We start from the raw sequence: 25,432 nt of genomic DNA, 5'->3' as shown, positions 1-25,432 counted from the left end.
AAACTAAATTGACTCATTTGTAAAACGGGAAAATCATAGAAAGGCAGGGTTATTGTGAAGATTAAGTGAGATGATACACGCAAGGCAATGGCACAAAACCTGGAATATAGTCAAAGCTCAATAAATGTGAGCTTTCACAATGGTATTCTCTACCTTAACAGGTAGCAGTTTTTTATTGATTACTACCTGTGTTGGGTGCATTCACACAGCTTATAATCATCAGAAACTTCCACCCGCATCTTGCTTCTTCTCTCTGTTGTTACTCAGATGATCAGGGATGACTTCTTTTAGCTATCAATTGACCTGTCTTTAATAGGTGTTGTATTACCCTATTACCTGCTGCTTCTAACATGCTTTGGATTGGGCAACCAGATTAACTGAATCTGTTGAAATTCTCTCAAATTACGGAGTAGTGCTTTGGTTTTGGACATAAGAGGCTTTTACTCTTTCTTCAGGTTCCGAGTAAAGTGTGATAAAGAGGAGGGCCTTATTCCGCAAAAGAATAAAATATGTTAAGGGCTGTTAAATTGTATTCTACCTCTTCTCCTAGCCTCTTTCAAAAGAAGAGGTAAAACATCTGGCGTCAAGAAGAACAAATGCAATACCATTAAAGAATGATAAACAGAATCAGAGCCAGAGAAGGTAGGAGGAAGATAATGTACTAACCACTGAGACAATTGTAGTTGTTGTGATCTTAACATGCAAACTGGCACAAAGCCTCTTGGCAGCAAGGCAAAAGGAAAATATGTTCAATGATATAGTCCTGCTATCGGAAAAAAAGGAAGCACTCTGATTTTTTGGAAGGATAAAGCTTTATGTGGGACCATATATAAAAGCACCCAATTTTTTTACATTTCCCTAATAGACAATGTCCTTGGCAAGCAATTGGGGTTATGCAATATAAAATATAGGTGACCTTTGACTTTTTCATCTTTAGTTCTCATATTGCCTCCACCTCTGAGGCAGTTAGTTTAGCTTTCAATCTGTTCCATCTATTGCCATCGTTCTAGTCTGTGCTCTTGACCCCTACTAATGAGGTTACAATTAACACCCCATTGGTCTCCTTGCATCTGTTTCTCCTGTTCACCAATTTACCTTTTACATTGCCACCAGAAGGATGTGCCTAAACCAATATGCTCAGCAAATCACAGAAGAGTTCAAATACCATTAGCTACTCCTAGCAACCTCTAGAGGAAGTCCAAACTTTTCAGATGCCTTATAATCTGATTATATGCCACATTTTATAAACTATTACTCCCCATTCCTAACCTTCCAACCCAACTATCTTTCTCATCAGTCTCTTGACGACGTCACGGTCCTTCCTCTTTCTACTCCTTTGCTCCCATGGTTTCTCTGTCCTGAAATCCGCCCCCCCTCCTAACCACCAACTCCTTACCACCTATCCAAATCTTAACTCTCCTTTAAGGTCCAGCTCAGTTCCTCCTTGGAAGCCTTCCTACCAACTTGGGTTCATGTTTCTCTCTCTCTTCTTGTACCACCCTCTGTGCCAATGGATGTGTGTTCCATAGACCTCTGAGGGTTCCTGACCTTTTTGGGGGACCTGCAGGGTCAAAACCATTTTTATAATACTAAGATGCTATTTGCCTTTCTAACTGCATTATCATATGCAGTGATGGTGCAAAAGTCATGGTGGGTAAAACTGCCAGCACCTTAGCACAATTCCACACTGGCACCAGACTGGACGAGCAGGCATTCTTCACCACCACATGCTCACAGTGAAAAAAACAAGTTGTCACTTCCCTTAAGAATGTTCTTGATGGAGCAGTAGTAAGTACTAACTTTACTAAATCTTGAGTGTTGAGTAAATGTCTTTTTAATATTCTGTGGGAAGAAATGGAAGTACCCATTCAGCACTTCCGCTGAACACAGAAGTATGATGATTGTCTCAAGGGAAAGGGATTGCAGGATTTTTAAGTTGTGCGTTCGTTAAAACTGCCTTTTTTTTTTTTTTCTCACAGAATACCATTTTTACTTGACAGATGACTGACACAAAATTTGGTTGCACAGACGAATATTTAGCAGATACTTTCCCGAAAATGAACAACATGCAACTGTCATTTCAAGGAAAACAACTGACAACATTTACTGTTAGTGACAAAATACAAGTTTTCAACCAAATATTAGAATTTAGGACAATTAAATTCACCACTGTGAATTTGACAGCTTCCTAATAGTCAATGACTTTTCTGTTGAGACTGAAGGTAATGTTAACAAATGTGATTTTTTCATATCCTATAATGAAATGAGTAAACATTTGTAAAATCTACTTAACTTAGTGAATCGATACCTCCCAACTGACCTAAGCATGGTGGCAAAAATCATGCTTGGGTGAAGGTCCTTTCAAAACGCAAGGCAAGTTTTTCATGTAGGGAAAATTCATTAATACAGTTTCAACATTCCACATTGCAACCAACCTTTATAAACTACCACTTGTTGAGTTTTATTGTGGAATCCGAGAACATCCTCAATTATCTGAAAAGGCTTTAAAATACGCTTCCTTTTTCTGACTACTTGTCTATGTAAGACTGAATCATCTTCGTGTACTTCAACCAAAACAATATATTGCAACTTTTAAGTGCAGAAGCAGATATAAGAATCCAGCTGTCTTTTCTTAAAGAGATCTGCAAAATGTACAAAAAATGACACCCTTCTATTTTGTAAGAGTTATTCTGCATATTTATATTAATGTGTATTGGTTGTATTTACATGAATACATATTTTTTAAATTTCTCAGTTTTAAGTTCTAATTAGTAGATATCAACAGATAAATCCACATTAAAAAGAAAACTCTGAGATTGATACTTTTCTATTTAGAGTGTGAAGTGTAAGAATATTAAAAATTTAGAACTGGTTTTTTATACCACTTTGACTCTTAATTTTACATCATGTTATAATAGTATAATACATATATGTCATGTATTTTTACATACATATAACATCATCTTAATGGGAATATAACACTGAAGGAAAAAATACTTACTTTTAATCTATAACACCTAAGAAAGTGAGCCAACAGATTATTGAATTGACCTGAGGTAACATGTAAAAGTATTTAAGAAAACCATTTTATTCAAGTTTTATAATTAGGTGGTAACAGACTAAGTCTGTTTCAGAAAATTCACGACTCCATTCCATCCAAATGCAGTTGTCAGTTTCTATATTCTATTAACATTTTAAATTGTATTCTATTGAAGAAAAGTATTTCCCTCCTATCTTTGTACATGCAGTTCCCTCTTCCTAGAATCTCCTTTACTCCCTTTCTTCTTCATAGAGATTTTCCCTCGCAGCTAGCTTAGGTTTACTCCTTATATGCTCACAGCACACCCTGTACTTCTCCTTAAATGTCACTTCTCACAACTTTAATTGTCGAGTTATTTGTGTAATTATTTGATTAATGTCTGTCTTTCTCACTGGAATATATGCCTCAAAGGGATATAGACTGTGCCATCCTATTAGTGATATTTCCCAACAGTATCTGCTCAACAGGGCTATGGGAACATTAAATGGATAAATATTATTAAATAAACTGAAATTAATTAACCCTTTATCCTGTGACATTCTGTAACGTGGCAGATAAATTAACAGGGGAAGAAAATTCCATTACACATCATAGAAGAAATAAATAAATCTGATTTTTATTTTTAAAGGAATTATTTAGAGAACAGCTCAGTGGGTGGCAAAAGTGGTAATGGGAAGACTATGAGTCCAGGGAAGAAAGGTGGAGCCTACCTGAGGAGGTTAGCAATGGAGATGAGAAGTAAGCGACAGATTGAAGCTATAATTTGTACTTAGAATCAGCAGACCCTGTTAATTAACTGGATGGGGCTGAGAGAGCCTCAGTTATCAATAGGGTGTCAAAGAGCCTCAGGTTTCTGGCTTGAGCAGCTGAAAGGATGATGATTACATTTATCAACATTCAGAGAACTGAAAGAGAAAAAAGACTAGGAGGGAAAGACTAAGTCCCCGAGGTTTCTATGTGGCAGTATCAGCATGCAGGGCTGAGAGGAAAGATTTAAGAAAAGGATAAACTTGGGAGTTGTCAACATAGAGCTCGTCATGGAAGCTGAGGAAGTGAGTGTGAGAAGGAGAGAGAGTGAGTGAGAAAAGATGAGTGGGACTCAGCTCTGAGGAATCTAAGGGATAGGAAGTGCTTGGGTGACATAGGGCAGGAAGTGAAACGCAGAGAAGTGGCCAGAAAGAGAAACGGGCAATGTAAGATTATCTTTGATTCGCTTCTCCCTCACCTCCAACTCTCCTTTCCATATTCCCTGCTTCTGCCCAGTCCCCACCAGGACTATTATGGTCATCTCCTACCTGGACTGCCTGCACGTTGCTTCTCCCCCAGTTCATCAAACATCCTCCCACCAGAATACTCTCTCTGCAGTGGTGCTTTCCAACACAGTAGTCATGAGCCACACATGGCTACTGAAATTATATGAATAAGAATTAATAGAATTCAGTTCTTTGGCCTCAATAGCTGCATCACAAGTTGTCTCCATACCCAAGAGTGGTCAGTGGCTATTGTGTTAGCACAGAGACAGAACATTTCCACCGTGAGATAAGGTTCTGTTGGACAGCACTGCTACAGCGCTGCTTTCTCTCTTCAGCTCAAAAGCCCAAACTCTTTAGTCCAACATTTCTACATTCCACATTATCTTTCCAACATCCTCTCCTCTCACTTCCCAAGATCAGCTCTAGGCTCAATGCAAACTGGGTACACCCCACTCATTTCCATCTTCATTGATATGTTCATGTAATGCTATTTGGACACCCTCCTGTAATACATCCACTGTGATAGTTATGTATCAGCTTGGCTAGGCTATCGTACTCGTTTATTATGCAGTGAAACACTAATCGAGGTGTTGCTGTAAAGGTATTTTGTAGATGTGGTTAACATCCAGAATCAGGTGACTTTCAAGTAAAGGAGATTATTCTCTATTATCTGTGTGGGCGTTATCCAGAGGTCAGTCAAAAGAACTGGTAAAATCCCGATTGAGCTAGATTCTGGCACAGATTTCAGTATCTACCAAAATGTAGTCTTCAAGGTTGAGCTACATACCATTTCCTTCAAAAATACAAACCTGATTTTATATATATATACACACACACATATGTATATGTACACATATATGTGTGTATGTGTACACATATATGTGTATATATGTATTTTTTGTAGATAAATATGTATATGTACACGTATATGTGTGTATATATGTATATATGTGTGTGGTGTGTGTGTGTATACATGTATTTATAATTTTTTTTTTTTTTGGTAGAGATAAGGTCTCATTATGTTGCCCAGGCTGGTTTTGAACTCCTGAGCTCAAGCAATTCTCTTATCTAGCCCTCCCAAAATGCTAGGATTATAGGCATCCAGCCCAGACCTGATTTTTCTAAGGCAATGATTCTTAAACCCGGGTGTACATTATAGTCATCTTTTAAATGTTATATAAATACAGTCAGGTTCTACTAAGACCAAGATAAGCACATGAAAGTGGAGCTTGGGCCTTCATATCTCAAAAGCACGATCTAGGTAATTCTGATGCACAGCCAGGGTTGAGAACTACAGCCCTAACTGAATTCCTCTAGCACTTCCTAAGTGCCTAACAGAACTCATCAACACACTGCCTTATAGTCTTTCATTTAATCAACCAACCAGCATCAACTGCACAACTAACATTTGTCAGACAATAAGACAATGCAGGAGACTGAGGTGAACAGTATGCCCACTCTTGGCCCTGTGGGTAAATGCTGAGATAGACTGCTTTGTATTTCTCTAAGCGTATTGATTAATATATACTGAATGAAAATTTTACTCCAAAATTTAGTGAAGCTAATAGTGGCTTATTCAGAATAGTACATAACTTAAATAGTCTATTTCTAGTTCACTGAAAATTATATAACATGTGTAAGTGCTCAACATATTTATTGATAGGTTGTGCTGTCGGTATTTTATAATATTGCTGGGTATGATTAATTCTCAACCTGTTGATAATTTGGTAGGTACTGAAGTGTCTGTAACTGTACTTTCTCAGGGGCACAAGTCATCAAGGCTCTTGCCTGATCTTCTAAGAAGAATAGAACTAATTCCTGATGCCAAAACACTCTGATTTCATTTGAAAGGGAATGACACAGGGTATGGCAGGGCTGAGTAACGTAGGGCTGTGGCCTTTTCAATCCTAGCTAGCCCTTTCCCTGTAATGTGCTTGGCCAACTACAAGCATCCATAAGTGTTAGATAAGACTATTCAGTATATTATTATGAACATCATTTTAAGATAGCTAAAATGTTTCTCAGTCACCATGCAGTCGCTGAACAACACCCCAGTGAGGACATCTACTGCTGATCTTTCCGCTTTTTATATATGAGGAAACAGGTTCTAAAAGGAAAAGTGACTTGTCCACAGGTGCCTGAGAGCAGGGTTGCATGGAAAGATAGGGCTTCTAATTCCCTGAAGTCCATCTTATGTTCAACTTCCTAGGAGGGGAACCTTTAAAATGGCTTTCACCTACAAAAAAGGAAAATTCAAAATAAGTAAAAACACTTCCAAAGTCTCAGAAGTCCCTCATCTAATTCACCTCTTTTTAACCTTCTTCCTTCATATTTCACAGATAGTATATTTGCTTTTTAAAAAAACTTAAGACAGACGAAAGTACATGAAATGGTAGTGACACCATTAGCATCACTGAATGATCTGTCAAAATTTTCATTATTTGTTTTTATTTTAAGGAAGTCAGGAAAAAAATCTACAATTTTTTTCCACACATCCTGCTAAAATCAAAACACACAAATTTGCAATCAAATTTTATTCCAGCTACAAGTATGGTCTTGACTTGATATATTATAATACATGCTAATATCCTAAAGATCCATATTATTGGTTTGCCCATTATAATTAATGAAGATGCTGTTCGGGAGTTATTATAATCCGTCCGGTCATATTATTCCACATTTCGAAGAGTGACTCGGAAGAAGGAGCTGTAAATGCTTTTTCCTTTTCAAGGAGCCATTAAGAGTTTTCTGGGTAAAAGCATATTTATAGTTTCTTACCAGAGACAGACTTGAGGAATACATTTGAGACTCATAGTAAAAATGCACTTTATTATTATTAAAATAAGGAAAGCTACAGTTAACTAATGGGACCTCAGAAATAAAAAGATTTCAAATCATCTTTCCAAAGCCCTTCAGTCTTCCAAATTAATCAAGAGTTCAAAATACCGGAGGGATGGCAGACGCTGAAATCCCACTGGTCTCTCCTTTTCAATATTCTGGGAATCTTGTGAATTCATATCGTGTGTACATTCCCACCAAGTTCTGTCTTTCTCTTTAAATTTTTATTACAACATTTTACATCCATGCTGCTTTTTAGGTCATGAGACAATGAGGTTATTTGCCAGCAAACTCTCAACTTTAACTCAATTATTTTGCTTCTGTGGCTTTCCTGGCCATTATTGTGATTATGCTTCTAGATGACTTATAATCAAATGAGTTCCATGGTAAATACTGATATTACATCTTTGTTCAGAATGCCCAGACCTCCCTGCTTTCCTCACCCATGTTTTTGTCAAATTAATTCTGACATTCCCCAGATAACAGATAGCTTGCTGAATTTCAAATGTGATACTTTGTGGGGTGGGAATTCACAAGACATTTTACAGCTAAGGATTTCTGGAAATACTGGAATAAAACCAGGTAGAATAAATACTGTTATATGGAGAAAGGAATTACATCATTTGGCTGCTGATAATATGTTACATGAGGAAAAAAACAAAAAAGGAGCAATGCAGATACATGAACGAACTGCATAAAACTCAGTGGGGTGAGACGTCACAGAAACCTCCTTTTCCCTCATTCCCCACTTTCTATCAGTTACCAAGTCAATCAATTAGAAATTGCCAATTGCCATGTCCCACTGACATGGCCTGGTTCAGGCATTCATCATCTCCATGCTAGATTGTTATCCATTTCATCTGTATTTCATCTCCTCCAAGGTGTGAGGTATTTTAATTATGAGAACGTCTTTCTACTGAAATGAAATCTAGTTGCTCATATATACCTCATGGCTCTTAATGCTACATTTTGCAATGCCATCCACCAATTACTCTTGATAAATATTGAAATGTTGCTGTCATGTTCTTGCCTAAATATCAGGATCTTCCACCATGCTGATCATTCCCTCTCAACATGCTCCCCTTTAAAGTCAGCACTCAGAACGGGAGGTAGCTTTACCAATACTGAGCAGGAAAAGCCGAGTATTTCCTTTATTCTGAACACAGGTACAAACGCAACCTAGATTTTCATTAACCTTTTGACATTGTTATCACATGCTCAATTCACATGGAGCTTCATTAACCAAATACCCAGTCATTTCATGTGATCCATCATTATTCTCTGCTCTTATGCTCTTTACTTAAATAGCTGATTACTTAAACAGCTGATATTTATTAATTAGGGGCAGGCATTTACTTTAATTCATATTGATTTTTGTCTCCTCTAGAAATTGATTTTCATCCATTATTCCACAGTTTTAAGAACAATTGCCCAGATAAGCATGCTGTCATCAGGCACACATTTCTTCATTTTGTACTTAAATACATTTTTTTCCACACATCTTGCTAAAATCAAAACACACAAAAATATCTGTGGTGCTCTCCTATTCTGTCAGTCTAATAACCTCCATTAAAAAAAAGTAATGTATTCATTTTGGGATGACTTATTTTATTGAACTCATCATGTTGGCTCCTAATGACCTTTTTTCTAATATTCATCTTAAACATCTCATTCTGGAATATGGAGATTAGTGCTCCAGCTCCAGTGTCTCCATTTATGAGAATTTAGCCTATGCCCAACTTCTACCCTAACTTCACCCCTTTTTGAGAACTGTCACATTTGCCCCACTAGGTTCTGGCAGCTGTCCCAGTCCCTGTATCACCTCGAGACGACCGCTGCACTTCCCAAAGCAAATCGACAAGTGCTTTTAATGCCCTGGTTAACTCATTTGGAACAATTATACTCCTTTCTAAAATATTCTTGGGCAGCATGAGCTTCTGTAGACTTCACCAGACCTTTAACCATTATCAATCTAAAGTTCACTTTCAGAAAAGACAAAAGCAATATAGAAGCTAGTAAGCTGTTTTCTCATGCATCTCATACAGTTAAATTGACTTCCTTAAACTGTGGGCCAACCACTGCTTCTTCATCATCTCACATAACTCAAAAATCAATCAATCTCTCTGATCATGCTAAGCATTTTTTCACAAGTCTGGACTCACTGAGGACTTTCACTTTACACTCACATTTTTTGCTAAGAATGGAAAAAATAAAAGATTAGAGTGTTCAAGAGGATTATTAGTACAGAATGATCATTTGTTAGCCTTCTGAGTTAAATTGGCTTTAGCAGGTCTTGTCTGACCGGGCCCAGCAACTTAATCACCATTTATGACTGTTTCTCTGAGAAAATAACATTCTATATTCCAAAGAAGTGACTCTGAAAAAATTTCTAAATGACATCTTCGCATGTTGAACTGCTTCACTTTTGCTCATACTCCCCAATCCTAACAAATCCATGAATTTAGCTTTTGAATCAGCCACATGGAGCAAATAAATATTCCTCCATATTCAGACAAAAATGCACATTCCATCACCTTCTGTTCTTGAATGCACAAAAAGCTTTTAACCTTGAAATGCCATGTGAATTCCTACCACAGCAAATGGGCCAACTTAGCAATTCTTACTAGTCAGTTTATCTCTGATCTCATTTCCCCCTTTTCAGAGTCCTTTTGCCAAAGTAATGTTCCTTTGTTTGGTTTTATTTTTTGGTTGAGTTTCTTTTCTTTTTTAGTTTGGCAAGCTTAGGGCCAAAGACACAAGGCAAAGTCATCGTATTTCTTTGTTTATAGAAGGCAAAAGAGTGTAAGTTCAAGTGAAAAAATGCTTGCTTGACTTATTAAAATGCCTTATTCCCAGACTTTCTGATCCTGAAGATCTGGAAGTCTGTGGGCAGACCTTGGGACTTTAGTTGGGTTTCTGGAATTAGCCAGAAAGGTCTTGGATTGAGCATAAAATAGACCAAATATTTCTCAGTAGCCCCAACACCAATTCAGTTGCTTCAGAAATAACCAAAACAAAGTCTGGACTACTCAGGGGGGGAAAAGAAAGGTGAAAATAGATCTTTGAACCCACTTTGAGACAAAACCTGCAAGCAAAAATTTGTAGACTTGTGGGCAGCTGGCTCTGATTCTCTCATAACTTTCACACCTCAGGGCAAAGAAGATTAATGTTCTTTTCCCAAGCGCCACTTCTAGACCATTACTCCTCAATGTTCTTGGAAGAAAATTCATTTCAGGTCCATGTGAATAGAATACAACCCCAAAGCTTCCTCAAGTCTATCATTTCCAAATTCCCAGCTGCTGCTCCTGGTTCACTGAAATTCTGATTCCAGGCTCACATGTTCTTCTTCACTGTGTGTCCTTCATCAGACCAGGACCTATGCATCCAGAGACACGACATGACCAATGCACTCTGGTCCCTCAGTAGCCTCACTTCTTACTGCCAATCACCTTCTCCCTTTCATGCAGTAATGCCATAGTCCTACCCTGGCCCTTGCCATCCTGAAAAATTCAAGAAGCATTTATTTAAGAAATATTCAAAAAGCACTTATTTAAGAATCCCTCTTTCTAACCACAACTCTATCACCTATTCATTTCACAAGACCCCAGGGGCCCCTTGACTTTTTCTAATCAATCTGCCGACCCTCTTCTTCCTTCTCTTCCCTTCCATCTTTAGGGCCACATTCCAGAGCTCACTGTTTCAGTGACATCTTGCCAATACTGTACTCTCCATAATGCCCATCTACAAAGCCCCAACTCTGGCTGAAGGCTGCTATCTGCATTCTCGCTGTCTGAATGATGTTGGAGAAAGCCACACAGCAGGGCAGTGCGGTAGGACCATAAATTCAGGATCGTCAGCCCCACACAGGCCCTGGCCCCAGCTCAGAAAGCCTAGAACTTTTTCCAGGTTTCTCCAGTTAGCCTGCTCTCTCTCTCTCCAAATTGGTTAAATCAAACTGTATCTATTCCACACTTGCTCCGTAAAGCTGGACTTGAATGGGAAAAACACACAACCACCCAACCTTGACCATGATCACCACCCTTGAGTAGGCTTTCATCACTGGAAGCAATGACATTCCATTTCCCCAGTGCATTCACTTTCCCACTCTTCCAGATGAGTATCTCATCCCTTTCTCCTCTCTTCAGATCCCCTTTCCCTCAATCTTAGCTAATGCCTTGCTTTCCATTTCACTGGTAAATGAAAACCAATCACAAAAAAGATTCAGCAATCTTCCACTATCAAATCTATTGAACTAATTTCACCTGTGTCCCAATATGCTGGCTTCCCTCTTCCTTCTAAGAAGGAACAGACCCTACAGTTATGGCCAATCCCTCCACTTGCAGATGGGATTCCCTTCTTGCCCTCTCAGGGACATTATTCCAGTAATTCTTCCCTCTCACTCTTGTGTCATCAGATTTTCTCTCCCTACTGAACTGCTCCCACTACCTGACAAACAGTAATTCCTGCCATCTTAAAACTCTCTTCACAGTAATCATATATATATGTAATTTATATATATATATAAATAAATATATATATATATTTATACACACACACACACACACACACAAAAGTGTTACCTAAATTCTCTGTATCCAGTTCCTCTTCTTCCATTCTGTTTTGAATCCTTTCTAATAAGGTTTGGATTCTACCACTCAACCCAAACCCTTCCTGTCATGGTCTTTTCCCTGTTGTTAAATACAATGGTCAATTCTGCATCACCATCAGAATTTGGTCATTCCTTCCTACTTTATACTTTCTTCACCTGGCTTCCAAAGCACTTCACTTTCCTCCCACCTCACTGGCTCCTCCTGGCTCAGCCTGTCCTGCTGATTTTTCCTCATCTCCGTGACCTGTAAACACTGGTGCCCCCCGGCTCAGTCCAGTATCTCCTCTCTATTCTATCTCACTGCTTTCCTCGCTGCTCTCATTCAGTCCCATGGCTTTAAACATCACCTGTGTGCTGACAACTCTCAGATCGGGAGTTGGGTCCCCCTCTTTAACTCTTACTCCAGGTTCATATATCCCACTGTAAACTGACATCTCCACCTGAATGTCTCAAACTTTACATATCCAAAACAGAATTTTGATTTTTCTCCTGTATATCCTGTCCTTAAACTGCTCCTTCCACAGTCTCCTGGATCAAAACCTTGGAGTCATTCCTTGATTGCTCTTTCTCACATTTGATCTACCAACAAATTCTATTGCTTCTACCCTCAGAATGTATTCAGAATTTGAGTATGTCCCTCTACCACCATAATAACACTCAGGACCAACCCACCACCATCTCTCCCTTGGATACCTGAGATAGTCTAATAGGTCTCTCTGCCCCTGCTGTGCTCCTCCATAATCTATTCTCAGGACAGTCCAAGGGATCCTATGAAAACAGGTCAGTTCAGGTTGCTCCTCTGCTCAAAATCTGCCAGTTTACTCTCCAAAGGCTCACCCTCAAATGACTTCCCAACTCAGAGTAAAACCAAAGTCTTTACAATGGCCTATGAAGTCCTCATATCTATTATTCTCTCGATCTTTCTACTCCAGTCACAGTGTTCTTCCATATCCTTAAATGTATCTAACCAACTCTCCTACCTTGAGGCCTCTGCTTATGCTACTCCTTCTGCCAGGAAAGCTCTTCCTCCAGATTTCCAAAGCGCCTGCTCCAGCAGCACCTTGAGGTTTTTTCACTTGGCAACTTCTCAGTGAGATATTCCCTAAACACCCTACTTAAAACTGTCACCCCCCACTCCACATACACACACATAATCCCTACTTTTTCTCTAAAGGATTATCTCACGTTTATTTTGTGTTTTATGTCTCCCCCATCAAAATGTTAGCTCCACAAGTGCAGGGATTTTTTTTTCTGTTTCTTCACCTAAAATAGTAGATATCGAATGAATATTTTAGTAAACTAATATTTTAACTCTTCCTTGGGATCACATGTGTTTTCATATGGTTGAAGATAATCAAACTGAATTTCAGGGAATCAAAAATATTTTTCTATAAAGTAGTATCTTCCCTCAAAGAGTCAGTTACACAAAATCTCAAAGGGGGATAATTACTCTTCAGACTTCCTTCTCTCTGTGTACCTATGATGCTTAATTAATGGGACATATATTTGTTCTCCTTTAATCTTCATCTTCCTGAGTCTATTTTTCTATTTAGCCTTTCTAAATTCTGTGGTTGCTCATCATCTTCCCTAATTTATCCTATTATAAACCTAATACTCTTTTGCCATCCCAAATTCTTACTACTTATTCCAAATTTCGTAGAGACTAAGCAATGAAAAACATCCTCGGTTGGCATGAGATCAGAGGCAGTGGGAATCTTCCAGCTTCTCAAGTCAGTAGGGTTATATATAAACCTTGAGTTCTAGAAAGGCTGGAAAATGGGGGTATTACTAGTCAGTCTCAGATCATAAAACATAATTCCTTGGCTTTCTCTTTTCTTCCTTGTGTTTTCGTGTTGACCACAACCTGATTTCTATCCATGGCAGTATCTTTGCTTGCTGCAAGCAGATTCACCACTGCTAGATCAGAATCTTTTCCCACATCCCATCCCTCAGCCCATGTGTACTCAGGCAACTGGCCCATCTGAGTTCCTGGGTCAGTGTCAGCTGAGTCAGGGTTTCTAGAAATAGCCTTGACCATTACTGCTCCCCCTACATCTCCAGTTATTTTTTTTCAACTCCTTGGGGCTTGGAATCAACCTGGGGTCTAACGGGCCCGCCATGACTGCCCCTTAGATCTCCTTTGCTCTTAACCAGACCTGGGATTGGGCAAACTGGGGGGAAGTGTGGGATATCCTGCATGCAACTACGTTGCAGAACAACATTTATCTGCTCCATCACCATGTGGACACCTCCCCATCCTCAGTTTGAATCACACGGCCTATTTCTGCACTCTCTACTTTTAAGACTGAACTCTACAAGGTTATCTGAGTCTCTGGTACTCAGTTACCAGCCTCACTTTAACCGATTCCCCTCCCCAGAGTAATCACGTACCTAATTTATTTTCTTCCATGTACCCAAATGATAGTCACCATTCACATAGTTCCAGAACATCTGGCTATGCCACCATTTTCCTGACTACATCCTCCTTGAACTAACTGCTTTCAAGGTAACAATGGATGAGTTATGCTTATCAATATATTGAACAAATAATGTCAGAGACAGTAACAATGTTGGAAAAAACAAAACAGTGTGGGAAAATGTTCATGATAAAATGTTAATGAAACAAGTTATCAAACAGATTTCATTGTGCTTAAACAAAAAACTGAACCAGGATTGAGACAGTTTCCCACCACAGCAAGATCATCAAGTTACTTTCTAATGCTAGTATTTGCCGGGTCCCTTTTACCTGGACTCTCACCCACACACCCACCTTACCTTGGAGTGTGTCTATGTCAGTTTCTAGTTTCAACACATTCCCAGCTCCTCATAAGCTTTGGGGTAGCAAGAACACACGCACCTTATGTTCACTTCTCTGTTTACCACTCACCATTTTTGCATAGTTTGGCTAAACTTATTTGCCTCAGTCTGCAAAGTGGAGCAGGAGCTGGAGAAGACAACACAAATATGTAGGTGCCAGGTAATCAATGGACAAACTCTGCAGCAAGCGAGAGAAGAAGCCAGTGAAGATGTGCCAAGAGCAAGGCAGGCTGTGGCCTCCAGGCCATGTGGGAGGTTCACAGCAGCATTTATTTCACTGTGATTTACGCACCCTATATATACAGCAGTGCTGGCTTTACCCAACTAGTCACATTAGAGACACCTGAGCTGTGAAGGAAAACTTGAATGTGCTTATGATGCCAGCGACCAAGACTATTCAACTGGCAATGTTCTCTCAGGCCTCGTTTCAAAGGAAAGAAAAACATAAATTCTGAAGGAAATGAACTAATAATGATAAGCATTTTAGTCTCCCTGTTAGCCAAACTCTATAAATACACCCCATTGTATAAAAACACTAGGCTCTTGATCCTTCTAAAATCTGAACTATTTGAGGATAAGGCCCGAGTAAACATGAACTAGGCTTTGCTTTCTTTCGGTTCAACTCCGCAAACTGCAGTTGGACCTTCCAAAATGCCAGATGGAGAAAAATAGAATATTGATTTTTCAGCTCCTTTTATTCCTCTTTTCAGTCTTTTTTCAATTTTGCTTTGCCTTTGGATTCTTTCTGCTCCCAGGTGTGTACTGTGACACCCATTTCTGATTTTAAAATGTGGCTTGAATCAACTTACCTGATTTTGTCCTGGCATTTGCCTGCCTATACAATGGGAGCCACTCATTTTCATTGACGCTGTAAGCTTCTCTCTACAAAAAGAGCTGACCTTAAATATAATGCTTGATTCCCCTGGGCACCCTATTCTCAAGGCACCACTTCTACACCTTCTGTTTGTTTACCATGGAGACAGCAGTTTATGTTTACTGTGGAACTGGGAGTATGCTGGTTAAGCTGATGCTAAGGAGAAAACACAAGCAGTTACACAAAGAAGTGGCCTTAATGAGCATCAGATGTGTGAAAATCTATGAAGCACAAGAAAATCCCAGATTCTCTCCTGAACATGTTATGAACCCATAACTAGAGAAAGATAATAGCCAGGATATAGAAATCTGGTATCAACCACACATACAGGACTGTGTGATTAACAGTTTCCAATGCCATCACTGCAGTCTAACAATATGACTCAACGGTAATTCTGTAACCATGAGAGTGAAAAATAAAAAAGTGGGGATTTAGCCTAAGAATCTCCTTCCAGCTTGGGTGTTCTCAGATTCACTGTGAAAACAAGTCTTTCAATAAGGTAAATGTATTCTGTGAGCCTGGAGTTCCACCCCTGGTCGTTCTAGCTTAGACTAGCTGTCTTCTTCCACTTTGAAAAGGAAAATGTGGTACTCAAGAAGTTAATGCTGAAGGTGGAGGAAGATTATCGGTGTATCTGCCTCATCTGTGGCAACAACACAGCAGAGACTTGCCGCTCTGCAACACTGCAATACACTCAAGGTTGTTCCTGAGGAAAATACTTTTATTTTCACATAGGAAATTGGTGTGAACCATGTATAGGTTTACCAGGCGCACCAACACCTTGTTGCACACATTTTTTTTTAGATTAGATATGTTGCTTTAAGAGTATCAACAAAAGGAGACAAAAACAAAACAACAAAAAAAGGCAGCTTCATGAGTGTCTACCAGTATTATACTCAAATGTGAAATGTCTGTGTCAATTCTGCTTTCGGTCTCTAACTGCAAAAGTCAGAAAAACCACAAAATTGCTCTGCTACTTTAAGATGCAGGAATATTGGTGGGCATTCACAGTTTCCCTTTACCAGAAATCTTATTGAATATAATAGGAAAGTCGTTGAATACTATGTCTTTCTATTATATCCAGGTGATTTTCACAGTAGGCAATCTGCTAGTACACCACAGGAGTCCGACACTTTGAAATAAAACGGCATTGTGGATACAGTTTTATGTACCATCCCTTTTCAGTCCAGAGCACTCTGGTTTCTTTACTCTTGGTTGAATTGACTAGGCAATCCATAAAGAGTGAGCAAGAACAGAAAAAGCACATAATGAGGTTTTTTCGGGTCTTTATCAATAATACAATCGTGCTCTGCCAATTACTGGAGTGGTGATTGTATATCACACTTTGAAAACAAATAAAAAAAGATTTATGCATTCCTGAAGTGGTAGGCCATTTGCAACAGGGACAAAAATCAGGAAATGTAAGTGGATCCTGGCATGTTTCTCCTACACATCTGGTGCAATAATATGGTACATGAGTCACAGAAACAATTGTTCCCATCCCCCCCTCCAAATGAGCCTAATGTAAAAATCTATTCAGTAGTAAGGATATTTTGCACAAGGCATCCTATGTGCTTAATTTTCTTTAAACAAGGCATTAATAAAATCACAGTAGCATCTAATAAGATTTTTAATTCCTTAAGGGTAGGAACCATGGCTAATCTTTAATCAGTCCAATTTAGTGGGAGCATTTAGCTCCCTTCCTGGTAGAAACAACCAACAGAATATTCCTAGCCCTACGAGATACATGTAGGTTGTATCACTGAAAGCTCCAGGATGAAAGGGAAAGTAGACTATGTTCGCTACCAGTGACTGGCCCTGGTCAATGTACCTGTATATGCTTAGAGACTGCTTTCCAGAGTTACTAACAACAGATACTGATAGCAATGGTATCAATGAATGGAACAGGAGTTTCAGAAACAAGATGCTATTTTATTACAAAATGAATTCCCATTTAAAATTACATGAACAATATGAAGAACAAACCTATAGAGCATGATGCTGAGACAATCAAGTTTAGCAACCTATTCCCGAGAGACACCAGAGCTCTGAACGCACAGTCCCTGCCATAAGATCTATGCAGGATCTATAGCCACTGAAGGGATGCATTCATAAAAAAACTTTTATGAAAAAGTTTTTCGTAAAATTTTTTGTGAAAAATCTCTTAGCTAGCAAATACAAATTTAAGATAAAGGAGTAGTACTCACAAACTCCGGGGTTCGAAAATCATTCTGACTTTCCAGTGATCCCAAATCGGGGATAATTGTCTGTCCAAGGTTTTCCAACACTAAAAACAAATGAATGAATATATAAACAAATGAAGCACGAACTTGCACTGGCTCACATAATCCTTTACTTTTAAATCAGCAGCACCAGGTTATTAGCATTTGTAGCGCATTGACAGGTTTATATTATTTAACCCTTTCAGCTATCAGAGATATTTAAAAATCTGTAGCAGCTGTTTCATCTATTGGATCTACCAGACGATGCCAGGATTGTAGAACACTAGGTCTTAAAATTCTCTAGGCAAGGTCTACCACTGAAAATTATTTAGCTGGTACACAGCAACCAAATGTTACAAAAGTCTAGCTAAGGAACCCTTTAGTATACTGATGTTCTTTGTGCTATTACACGTCAGGGTACTGCTGTGGAGTCCCTTGGTGGGTAGCAATTTTTTCTTTCTTATTTTTTTGAGACAAGGTCTCACTCTGTCACCCAGGCTGGAGTATGTGGCACAATCACAGCTCACTGCAGCCTCGACCTCCTGGGCTCAAGTGATCCTCCCACCTCAGTCTCCCAAGTAGCTGAGACCACAGGTGTGTATTACCATGCCTGGCTAATTTAAAAACATTAAAAAACTTTTTTTTTTTTTTTGGTAGAGTTGGGGTATCCCTATGTTACCCAGGCGAATCAGTCTCGAACTCCTGGCCTCAAGCGATCCTCCTGTCTCAGCCTCTCAAAGTGCTGAGATGACAGGCATGAGCTACCATGCCTGGCTATTTTAAATCTGATAGAAATATAATGGGAGCCAGATAGAATTTACTTGGAGATACATTAAAAAAAAAAAAAAAACAGGTGAAATTAATTTTAATAACATAATTTAACCCATACTACCCTAATTATCATTTGAACATGTAATCAATGTAAAAAACTATTCATAAAATATTTTACCTTTTTTGTATTAAGTCTAGAAATCCAGTGTCTATTTTATACTCACAGCACATCTCAGTTCAGACTAGGCACATTTCAAAAGCCCAATAGCCATTTGTGATTAGTGGCTACCATATTGGACAAGTGCAGTGTTAGAGGGATAGAGAACCAAATCCAGAAGGGAGGTCATTCTGCAAGATGCTATAGTTCCATCTTGTCAACAAGTTACTGACATGAACAAAACAAATTGTTCCAGGTTAACAATCATTTGCAGCATGTGGTTCTGGACTGGATCCTGGTTTAAACCAACAAGATGTAAATAACTTTTTTTTTTTTTTTAACGTGGAAAAATTTGAATAGAATTTTTGCTATGTAATAATGTTCTGAATAAATGTAAAGAGATATTCTTAAATATTTAAGTAAACTAAAAGATTTAATGTTTAAGTTTAAATAAATATTCTCATTTATCAATAGGTTCAGCCTCTTTAACAAGTCAATGACATTAACAAGGGAGATCAAATTTAAAGAGCTCTAAAGGACATAACCACTAGCAATACAGGGTCCTCAATTGGATCCTAACTTGGACAAACCAGCTATAAAGGACTTATTTTTCAAAACTGGAGAGTTTGAGTATGGAATAAGTATAAAACTATAAAAAATTACTTTTGGCTGGGCATGATGACTCACACTTGTAAACCTAGCACTTTGGATGCCAAGGCAGGAGGAGTGCTTAAGCCCAGGAGTTTGAGACCAGCCTGGGCAATGTGGTGAGACATCTTTACAAAAACCTTCTTTATTAGCCGGGCGTGCTGGTTTGCACCTGTAGTCCCAGCTACTGAGGAGGCTGAGGTGGGAAGATTGCTTGAGCCTGGGAGGTTGAGGCTGCAGTGAGCTGTGATCATGCTGCTGCACTCTAGCCTTGGTGACAGAGTAAGATTCTGTCTCAAAAAGAAAAAATACATAATGCTTTTAATTTTATTGTGTGTGATTTATCTTGGCTTTGTAGTGACTTTTAAAAATGCATACTGTATTTTCCCTTAATCCATTAAAAGCTTTTACAGAAGAGAAGGCTGGGTTCCTACTGATCTAGAAAAATTCAGTGACCCAAAAGAAGAAATCTCAACATACATATAGGGCAGAATCAAAAGAGATCTCTACGTGATTGTTTACAAAACCAAAGTATCAGTCAATAATTCAGCCAATTCAGTTACCAAACACTTAAGTTTGGCACCTCACTAAGAAATTTAATATTTGGATTCTTTTTTTTTTTTTTTTGAGATGGAGTCTTCCTCTATTGCCCAGGCTGGAGTGCAGTGGCACAATCTCAGCTCACTGCAACCTCCACCTCCCGGGTTTAAGCAATTCTCCTGCCTTAGCCTCCCAAGTAGCTGGGACTACAGGTGCGTGCCACCACACCTGGCTAGTTTTTTTTTTTTGTATTTTTAGTAGAGAAGGGGTTTCACTATATTGGCCAGGCTGGTCTTGAACTCCTGACCTCATTATCTGCCTGCCTCGGCCTCCCAAAGTGCTGGGATTACAGATGAGAGTCACTGTTCCTGGCCTGGATTCAATTTTAGGTTCACACAGAATCTGGGGGAAAAAATACCTCACATCTTTGTATACTTAAGAACTGAAAAGAAATGCCAGAAGAAATGACAGTACAATCAAGTGATTCTAACTCTTCTGAAAAACTGAGTTCATTAGAGGACACCCTATGTGTGAACCAAAGCAGAAACAGAAAACAGATGAGATGAGCAAAGGCTTGAAGAGCTGCAACCATTGCCAAAATTAAGGTGCTTGCCTCTGAGAACTCCTGGAGGGTTATAGTAATCACTGCATAGTCTGTTACACCAAGAGAGTTGTAACATACTAAACTGGTTATTCTAGTATAACAGTTGTCCAAGATAATTACACTCCTACAGACCATCTTTAAAACTCGCTAAAATGTGCTTATATGCTAGGCTATGATAAGTGTGTTCTAAGTTGGTGTTGGGCAGCTTGCTTTACATTTGGAAGAAAAGACCTAATCTTTTTATAGTATTAAGACAGATGTTAAAGAAATTATATCCATGGTATTTATGATATTTTGGTTTTTGGCAGAACCAGCAAACAAGGAAACATAATACTGTGGGTTGGTTTTTTTTTTGTTTTTTTTTTTTACACCAGTATTATAAATCTGATGGAGTGACTTGGCACCTTATCTAGATTCCTAGATGATTAGATGCCCAATTTATCTGTTATCTAAGGTCAACATACAGAGCTGCTAAAGTTGATTTTTTTTTCTTTTTTCTAAATGAAAGGACAAGCTTAAGAAAGTATACACTCTGCCTAAAGACAGAGGAGAAACAAGATTACCCAGATGTTCTATCCAATAAACGGTATCTATGGATTTGTGAAAGAAATTAGAACTATTTATAGTTTTAGTTATTCTGCTGGTAATGGAAACAAATAGATTCACTGGTTAATGTCAATACAAAGAAAAAACTGTAAATCTGAGTGAATAAAAACAGAAATGGCTTTATTGAAACATCATCTAGGTAGAACAAAGCCACAGCTATTGCTCTCATGACCTGATAGAGTGCTGGGAAGCAAATGATTTATGAGGCCACTATGATAATTATACTCCCACTACTGAGGGGCTCTAGTTACTGTTTGATATTCTCATTTATGGTAATCTAACACAACTGAAAAAGTTCATTTCTCAGCAAAAATAAAATAGTCAAAATCAAGGTGACTCTGAGGGCCTGTATTAAAATGAGCAGAATCAGGACAAAAGTCTAAAAAGGCAAATATGTTAATTTCATTTCTTTCCTTATATAAATCATGTTTTTCTTAACGTAATATGTTGAAATGTATTTTTAGTACTGTCACTATGCCTCAGTCTTATACAGCACAAGTACTATCTTCAGTGGCATCATGATTAGTTCATTTAATTTCGGCACTTGGAACAACAGTATTCGGGACCTCTATGTTATCTGTTCATCAAAAGGCTGACTAGAAAACTAAAAACTAGTTATTCTAATATGACAAAAACCTTGGTCTTGATATGTTAGTGGGATTTTGCATGGATGCACAATGAAAGTGCAGTTCAAAATCAGGTTCAACAAACATCAAAATCCACTTTATATTTTTGCAGACACTGTTGTAAGGCCCTAGGGAAGCCAAAAAGAACCAGACAAGGTTCCGTTTTCTTGAAGAAAGAAACCTGAGACATAATTAATGTTAATTTTAGTGTCATTTCTAAGTGCCACACTAGACAGATTTATGAAGTACTGTAAGAATACTATCAACTGGATTACTATAGGTAAACATTGAATAATTGATGATTTGGGTCAAAAACAAAACACACTAAATAGCTACCTTTCCTAAATTCAATAGAATTAATTACATTAACACTTAGTGAAAAAATAAAGAGCATACTTTAAAAATTTTTATCAATGCAATTAGTACCGTGAAATTGAAGCAATAAAGTCCTTGGTGGTACCACTTCTGACTTACTTGATAGTTCAAAATGAAGGGCCCAAAAGAAATTTCTAGAGGCCCAGTCATATTAATAACACAACACTGGAAGCCTCAGCAGAAAGTTGCAGTTCACATGATTACTTGTCTACCAATCAGAAATGGAATAACTAACATCCATTGTCCCAATTGCAAAATAAAGAGAAAATCTATACAGCAAAGTTGTTTGAGACTTATATAAACTGGCCAATAAAAAGAGCCATTGTCTACAATTTCATAACTTAGACAATCCATTATCTATGAGAAAACACAAAATGATCTCAGGAAACTCATGATTAAAACCCCAAATACCTAATATGTAGTGCCCTAGGAATAAAGATAATCAGAATTAGGCATCCACAATTTATCCAACTTAGCACTAAGCATGGCAGGTGGCTGGGTCCAACAACTCATCTGTTATAGGGATTGGTTGCCATTAAAATTATCAGAGAGATAGTGAATATATACAGAGAGAGCAAGTAAAAGTATACCAGGGCCTGGCACAAAGGGCACTGGGTATAGACTAAGGGGATTGATTGGGATCAAGTTCTGATTCTGTAATTTCTTAGCTGCATGATCCCTGGCAATGCTTATTCTCAAGTTTATTTATCTAAAGCTAGTGATAACATTACTTTCTCTGGTTATCTCACAAAGTTGGGCAAAGATACAAATGACAATTCACAAGCATGTCGTAAAAAAAAAAATAAAGCACTATATAAATACAAATTAAGTTCATGTAACAGACTCAATGATATGAAGAAACGTAAACAGAAATGTACCTAGTATTTTGTGCCTGGTACTTCTAAATATCTTATTTTATTTAATCCTATTTTTGTCCCTGTTTTCACAGATGAAGAATAATTAAGGTTATTAGCTAAATGAAGTTAACCACGCAAAGTGACACAATGGGAATCTAAACCTGTCTGATTCCAAAATTGCACATCCTTTAAAATACATTAATTTGTCTCCTGAGCTGCTGTGAATAATCCAAGGAACTCCTGATGTTAGATATAAGTTGATAAGAAATTAAAATAGTATTGTATGTATAAATTTTAAAAATCAGCAAATAACTGCTTCAATATAGCCAGATAGAGATATAACAGACTAATACAATTTGGAAAAAAGAAAAAAAAGAAAAAAACAATGTAGTGAAACTTATTTATATAGCATTCACAATTAGAACTAATGGGAAAGCTCCACAGGGTAAACAGATAGAATATTCTGGCAAGTGGCTAAAGACATTCGTGTGCCAGGGATTGAGCTAGATGATGTAAGTACAGATACGAAGATAAGGAGGGTAGAGAATCTAACCTCAGGAATTCTGTGATCTAGTCAATGTATACAACTAAAGAAATGTCAAAGGAATGGCCCGTATCACCTTGTGAATGAGGATATGTTCACATATCCAGATTGGGCAGGATGTCTAGAGATCTGCCACACTGTCTTGTACCTGAAACTCTTCTTCCATTTGATAGCTACTTCTGAAAACCGGATCTCAGCATACATCTGATATTTGACCTGAATGCCAGCACTCACCAGTCATTATTCTAAAAGCAACCACATAGCTGGATCACCTGAAACCAGGAGTTCGAGACCAGCCTGGGCAATGTAGTGAAACCCTGTCTCTACAAAAAAATGCAAAAATTAGCTGGGCATGGTGGCGCATGCCTGTAATCCCAGCTACTTAGGAGGCTGAGGCACAAGAATCACTTGAACCAGGAGGCGGAGGTTGCAGTGAGCTGAGACCACGCCACTGCACTCCAGCCTCCTGAGTGACAGAGACTCTGTTTCAAAAAATAAAAATAAATATAAAAATAAATTTAAAAAGCGCCTGTAATCACAGCACTTTGGGAAGCCAGGTGGACGGATCACTTGAGGTAAGAAGTTTGACACCAGCCTGGCTAAAGTGGTGAAACCCCATTTCTATTAAAAATAAAAAAATTAGCCAGCCGTGGTGGTACATGCCTGTAATGCTAGCTACTCTGGAGGCTGAGGCAGGATAATTGCTTGACCCAGGAAGCAGAGGTTGCAGTGAGCCAAAATTGGGCCCCTGCACCCCTGCACTCCAGCCTGGGCAACCAAGTAAGACTCTATCTCAAAAACAAAACAAAATAAACAAATAAAAAAAAGAGAGTAAAAGCAACCACAAACAGGGCCCACCATTTCTCGTCACTTCGTGCTTTCCAGATTGCTGGGCCTGTTCAGTCTCACTCCCCACATCACTTCAGCTGAGTCTATTCCTGCCCGCCTGCTCCTCCTGCATCATTCTCTGGTAGTCATAATTGTTCTAAGGGGTTCCAATACCTCTCTGGTCTCAGTTTAACAGGATTTGCTATATTTTGGTAAACAATGAGGTGAGAGAAATTCTACTTCCTATATTAGCAACAGGTTGTAGGCTTGTAGAGTATAGGCCTTGTGATATTACAACAAAATTTTAAAATAGAGCCACTCAGTCATTATTAATGCAAAGAATGTTAGTAATAAAACACAAAGACAGAAGCATCGCTTTCAAGAGCATGCTGGCTGTGTATTGCTACACAGGACAATGGACTTGAATCCTAAGAGTGCTACATGGTCTAGCCCTGAGGCTCAGCCACATCACTTAACGCTAAGTCTGTTTCCTCAGCAATAAAATGCAGATTATAATGCCTACATCAGAAGGTCACTGTGGAGAATAAGCTAACTGACATATATATGAAACTGACTTGAAGACTCTTAAGTACTATATAAATATTGGCTATCACTATTTTTCACTTCAATATTTAATACGTTTTACCATCCTTTGCCTCATTAGGCACCAATTTTTCCTTCTGACTTCCACCTTGACAATCCCTGTTCTTCATTCCCTTTTAAAATATTAAAATAAATTTAAGCATAGAAGGGGATAACATTAATTCAGCAAACATTTTTGAATAACTACAACGTTCTGGGCAATGTTGGTTACTTGTTTCTAATGAAAAGAAATGTCAATCAGGAAATATCTGAATCTGGATGGATCAGTCTCTTACCCCAGTTTGTTACTGGCAAGTAAACTCAATGACTTAATATTTACATTAACAAAAAAAGTGGCAGTCTCTTCTAATCATTTCTAGAATGCAAATTCCAAATTCGAATTGATAGTTTTTGTTACAGTTCTCTGTCTTTCCCATCTATCTCAAGGCAGAAGTTTTCCCTCCCTCCCTGCACCTAGCCCACTTCTCAACAAAGATATTTCTACAATTATTCCCACTTCGGCTACTGTTTCTTAAAAAAAGAAGGAAAAAAAAGTCATTCATGAATATGTAAACTTTGTCAGGGTCAGAACATTTTTTTACTCATGGCCAGGGTCCAGTACTATACATTTGGCAATTCAG

The 25,432-nt window shown here is 38.3% G+C and overlaps 1 protein-coding gene across 4 annotated transcripts in view; it reads right to left on the bottom strand.

Annotated features, from left to right (window-relative positions):
* ANO6 (anoctamin 6) overlaps positions 1 to 25,432 on the bottom strand; it is a 247,446-nt gene that overhangs the window by 116,305 nt on the left and 105,709 nt on the right. For all 4 annotated transcript variants that reach the window (XM_011967396.1, XM_011967385.1, XM_011967376.1 and 1 more), the window contains one exon: positions 17,639 to 17,718. In XM_011967396.1, coding sequence (XP_011822786.1) covers positions 17,639 to 17,718 — 80 coding nt within the window. The remainder of the gene's footprint in view (positions 1 to 17,638; positions 17,719 to 25,432) is intronic.

This window comes from Mandrillus leucophaeus, unplaced genomic scaffold, assembly GCF_000951045.1.
Source record: "Mandrillus leucophaeus isolate KB7577 unplaced genomic scaffold, Mleu.le_1.0 Scaffold1197, whole genome shotgun sequence".
Classification (NCBI taxonomy): domain Eukaryota; kingdom Metazoa; phylum Chordata; class Mammalia; order Primates; family Cercopithecidae; genus Mandrillus; species Mandrillus leucophaeus.
This window is presented reverse-complemented; position numbering and strand designations above follow the sequence as displayed.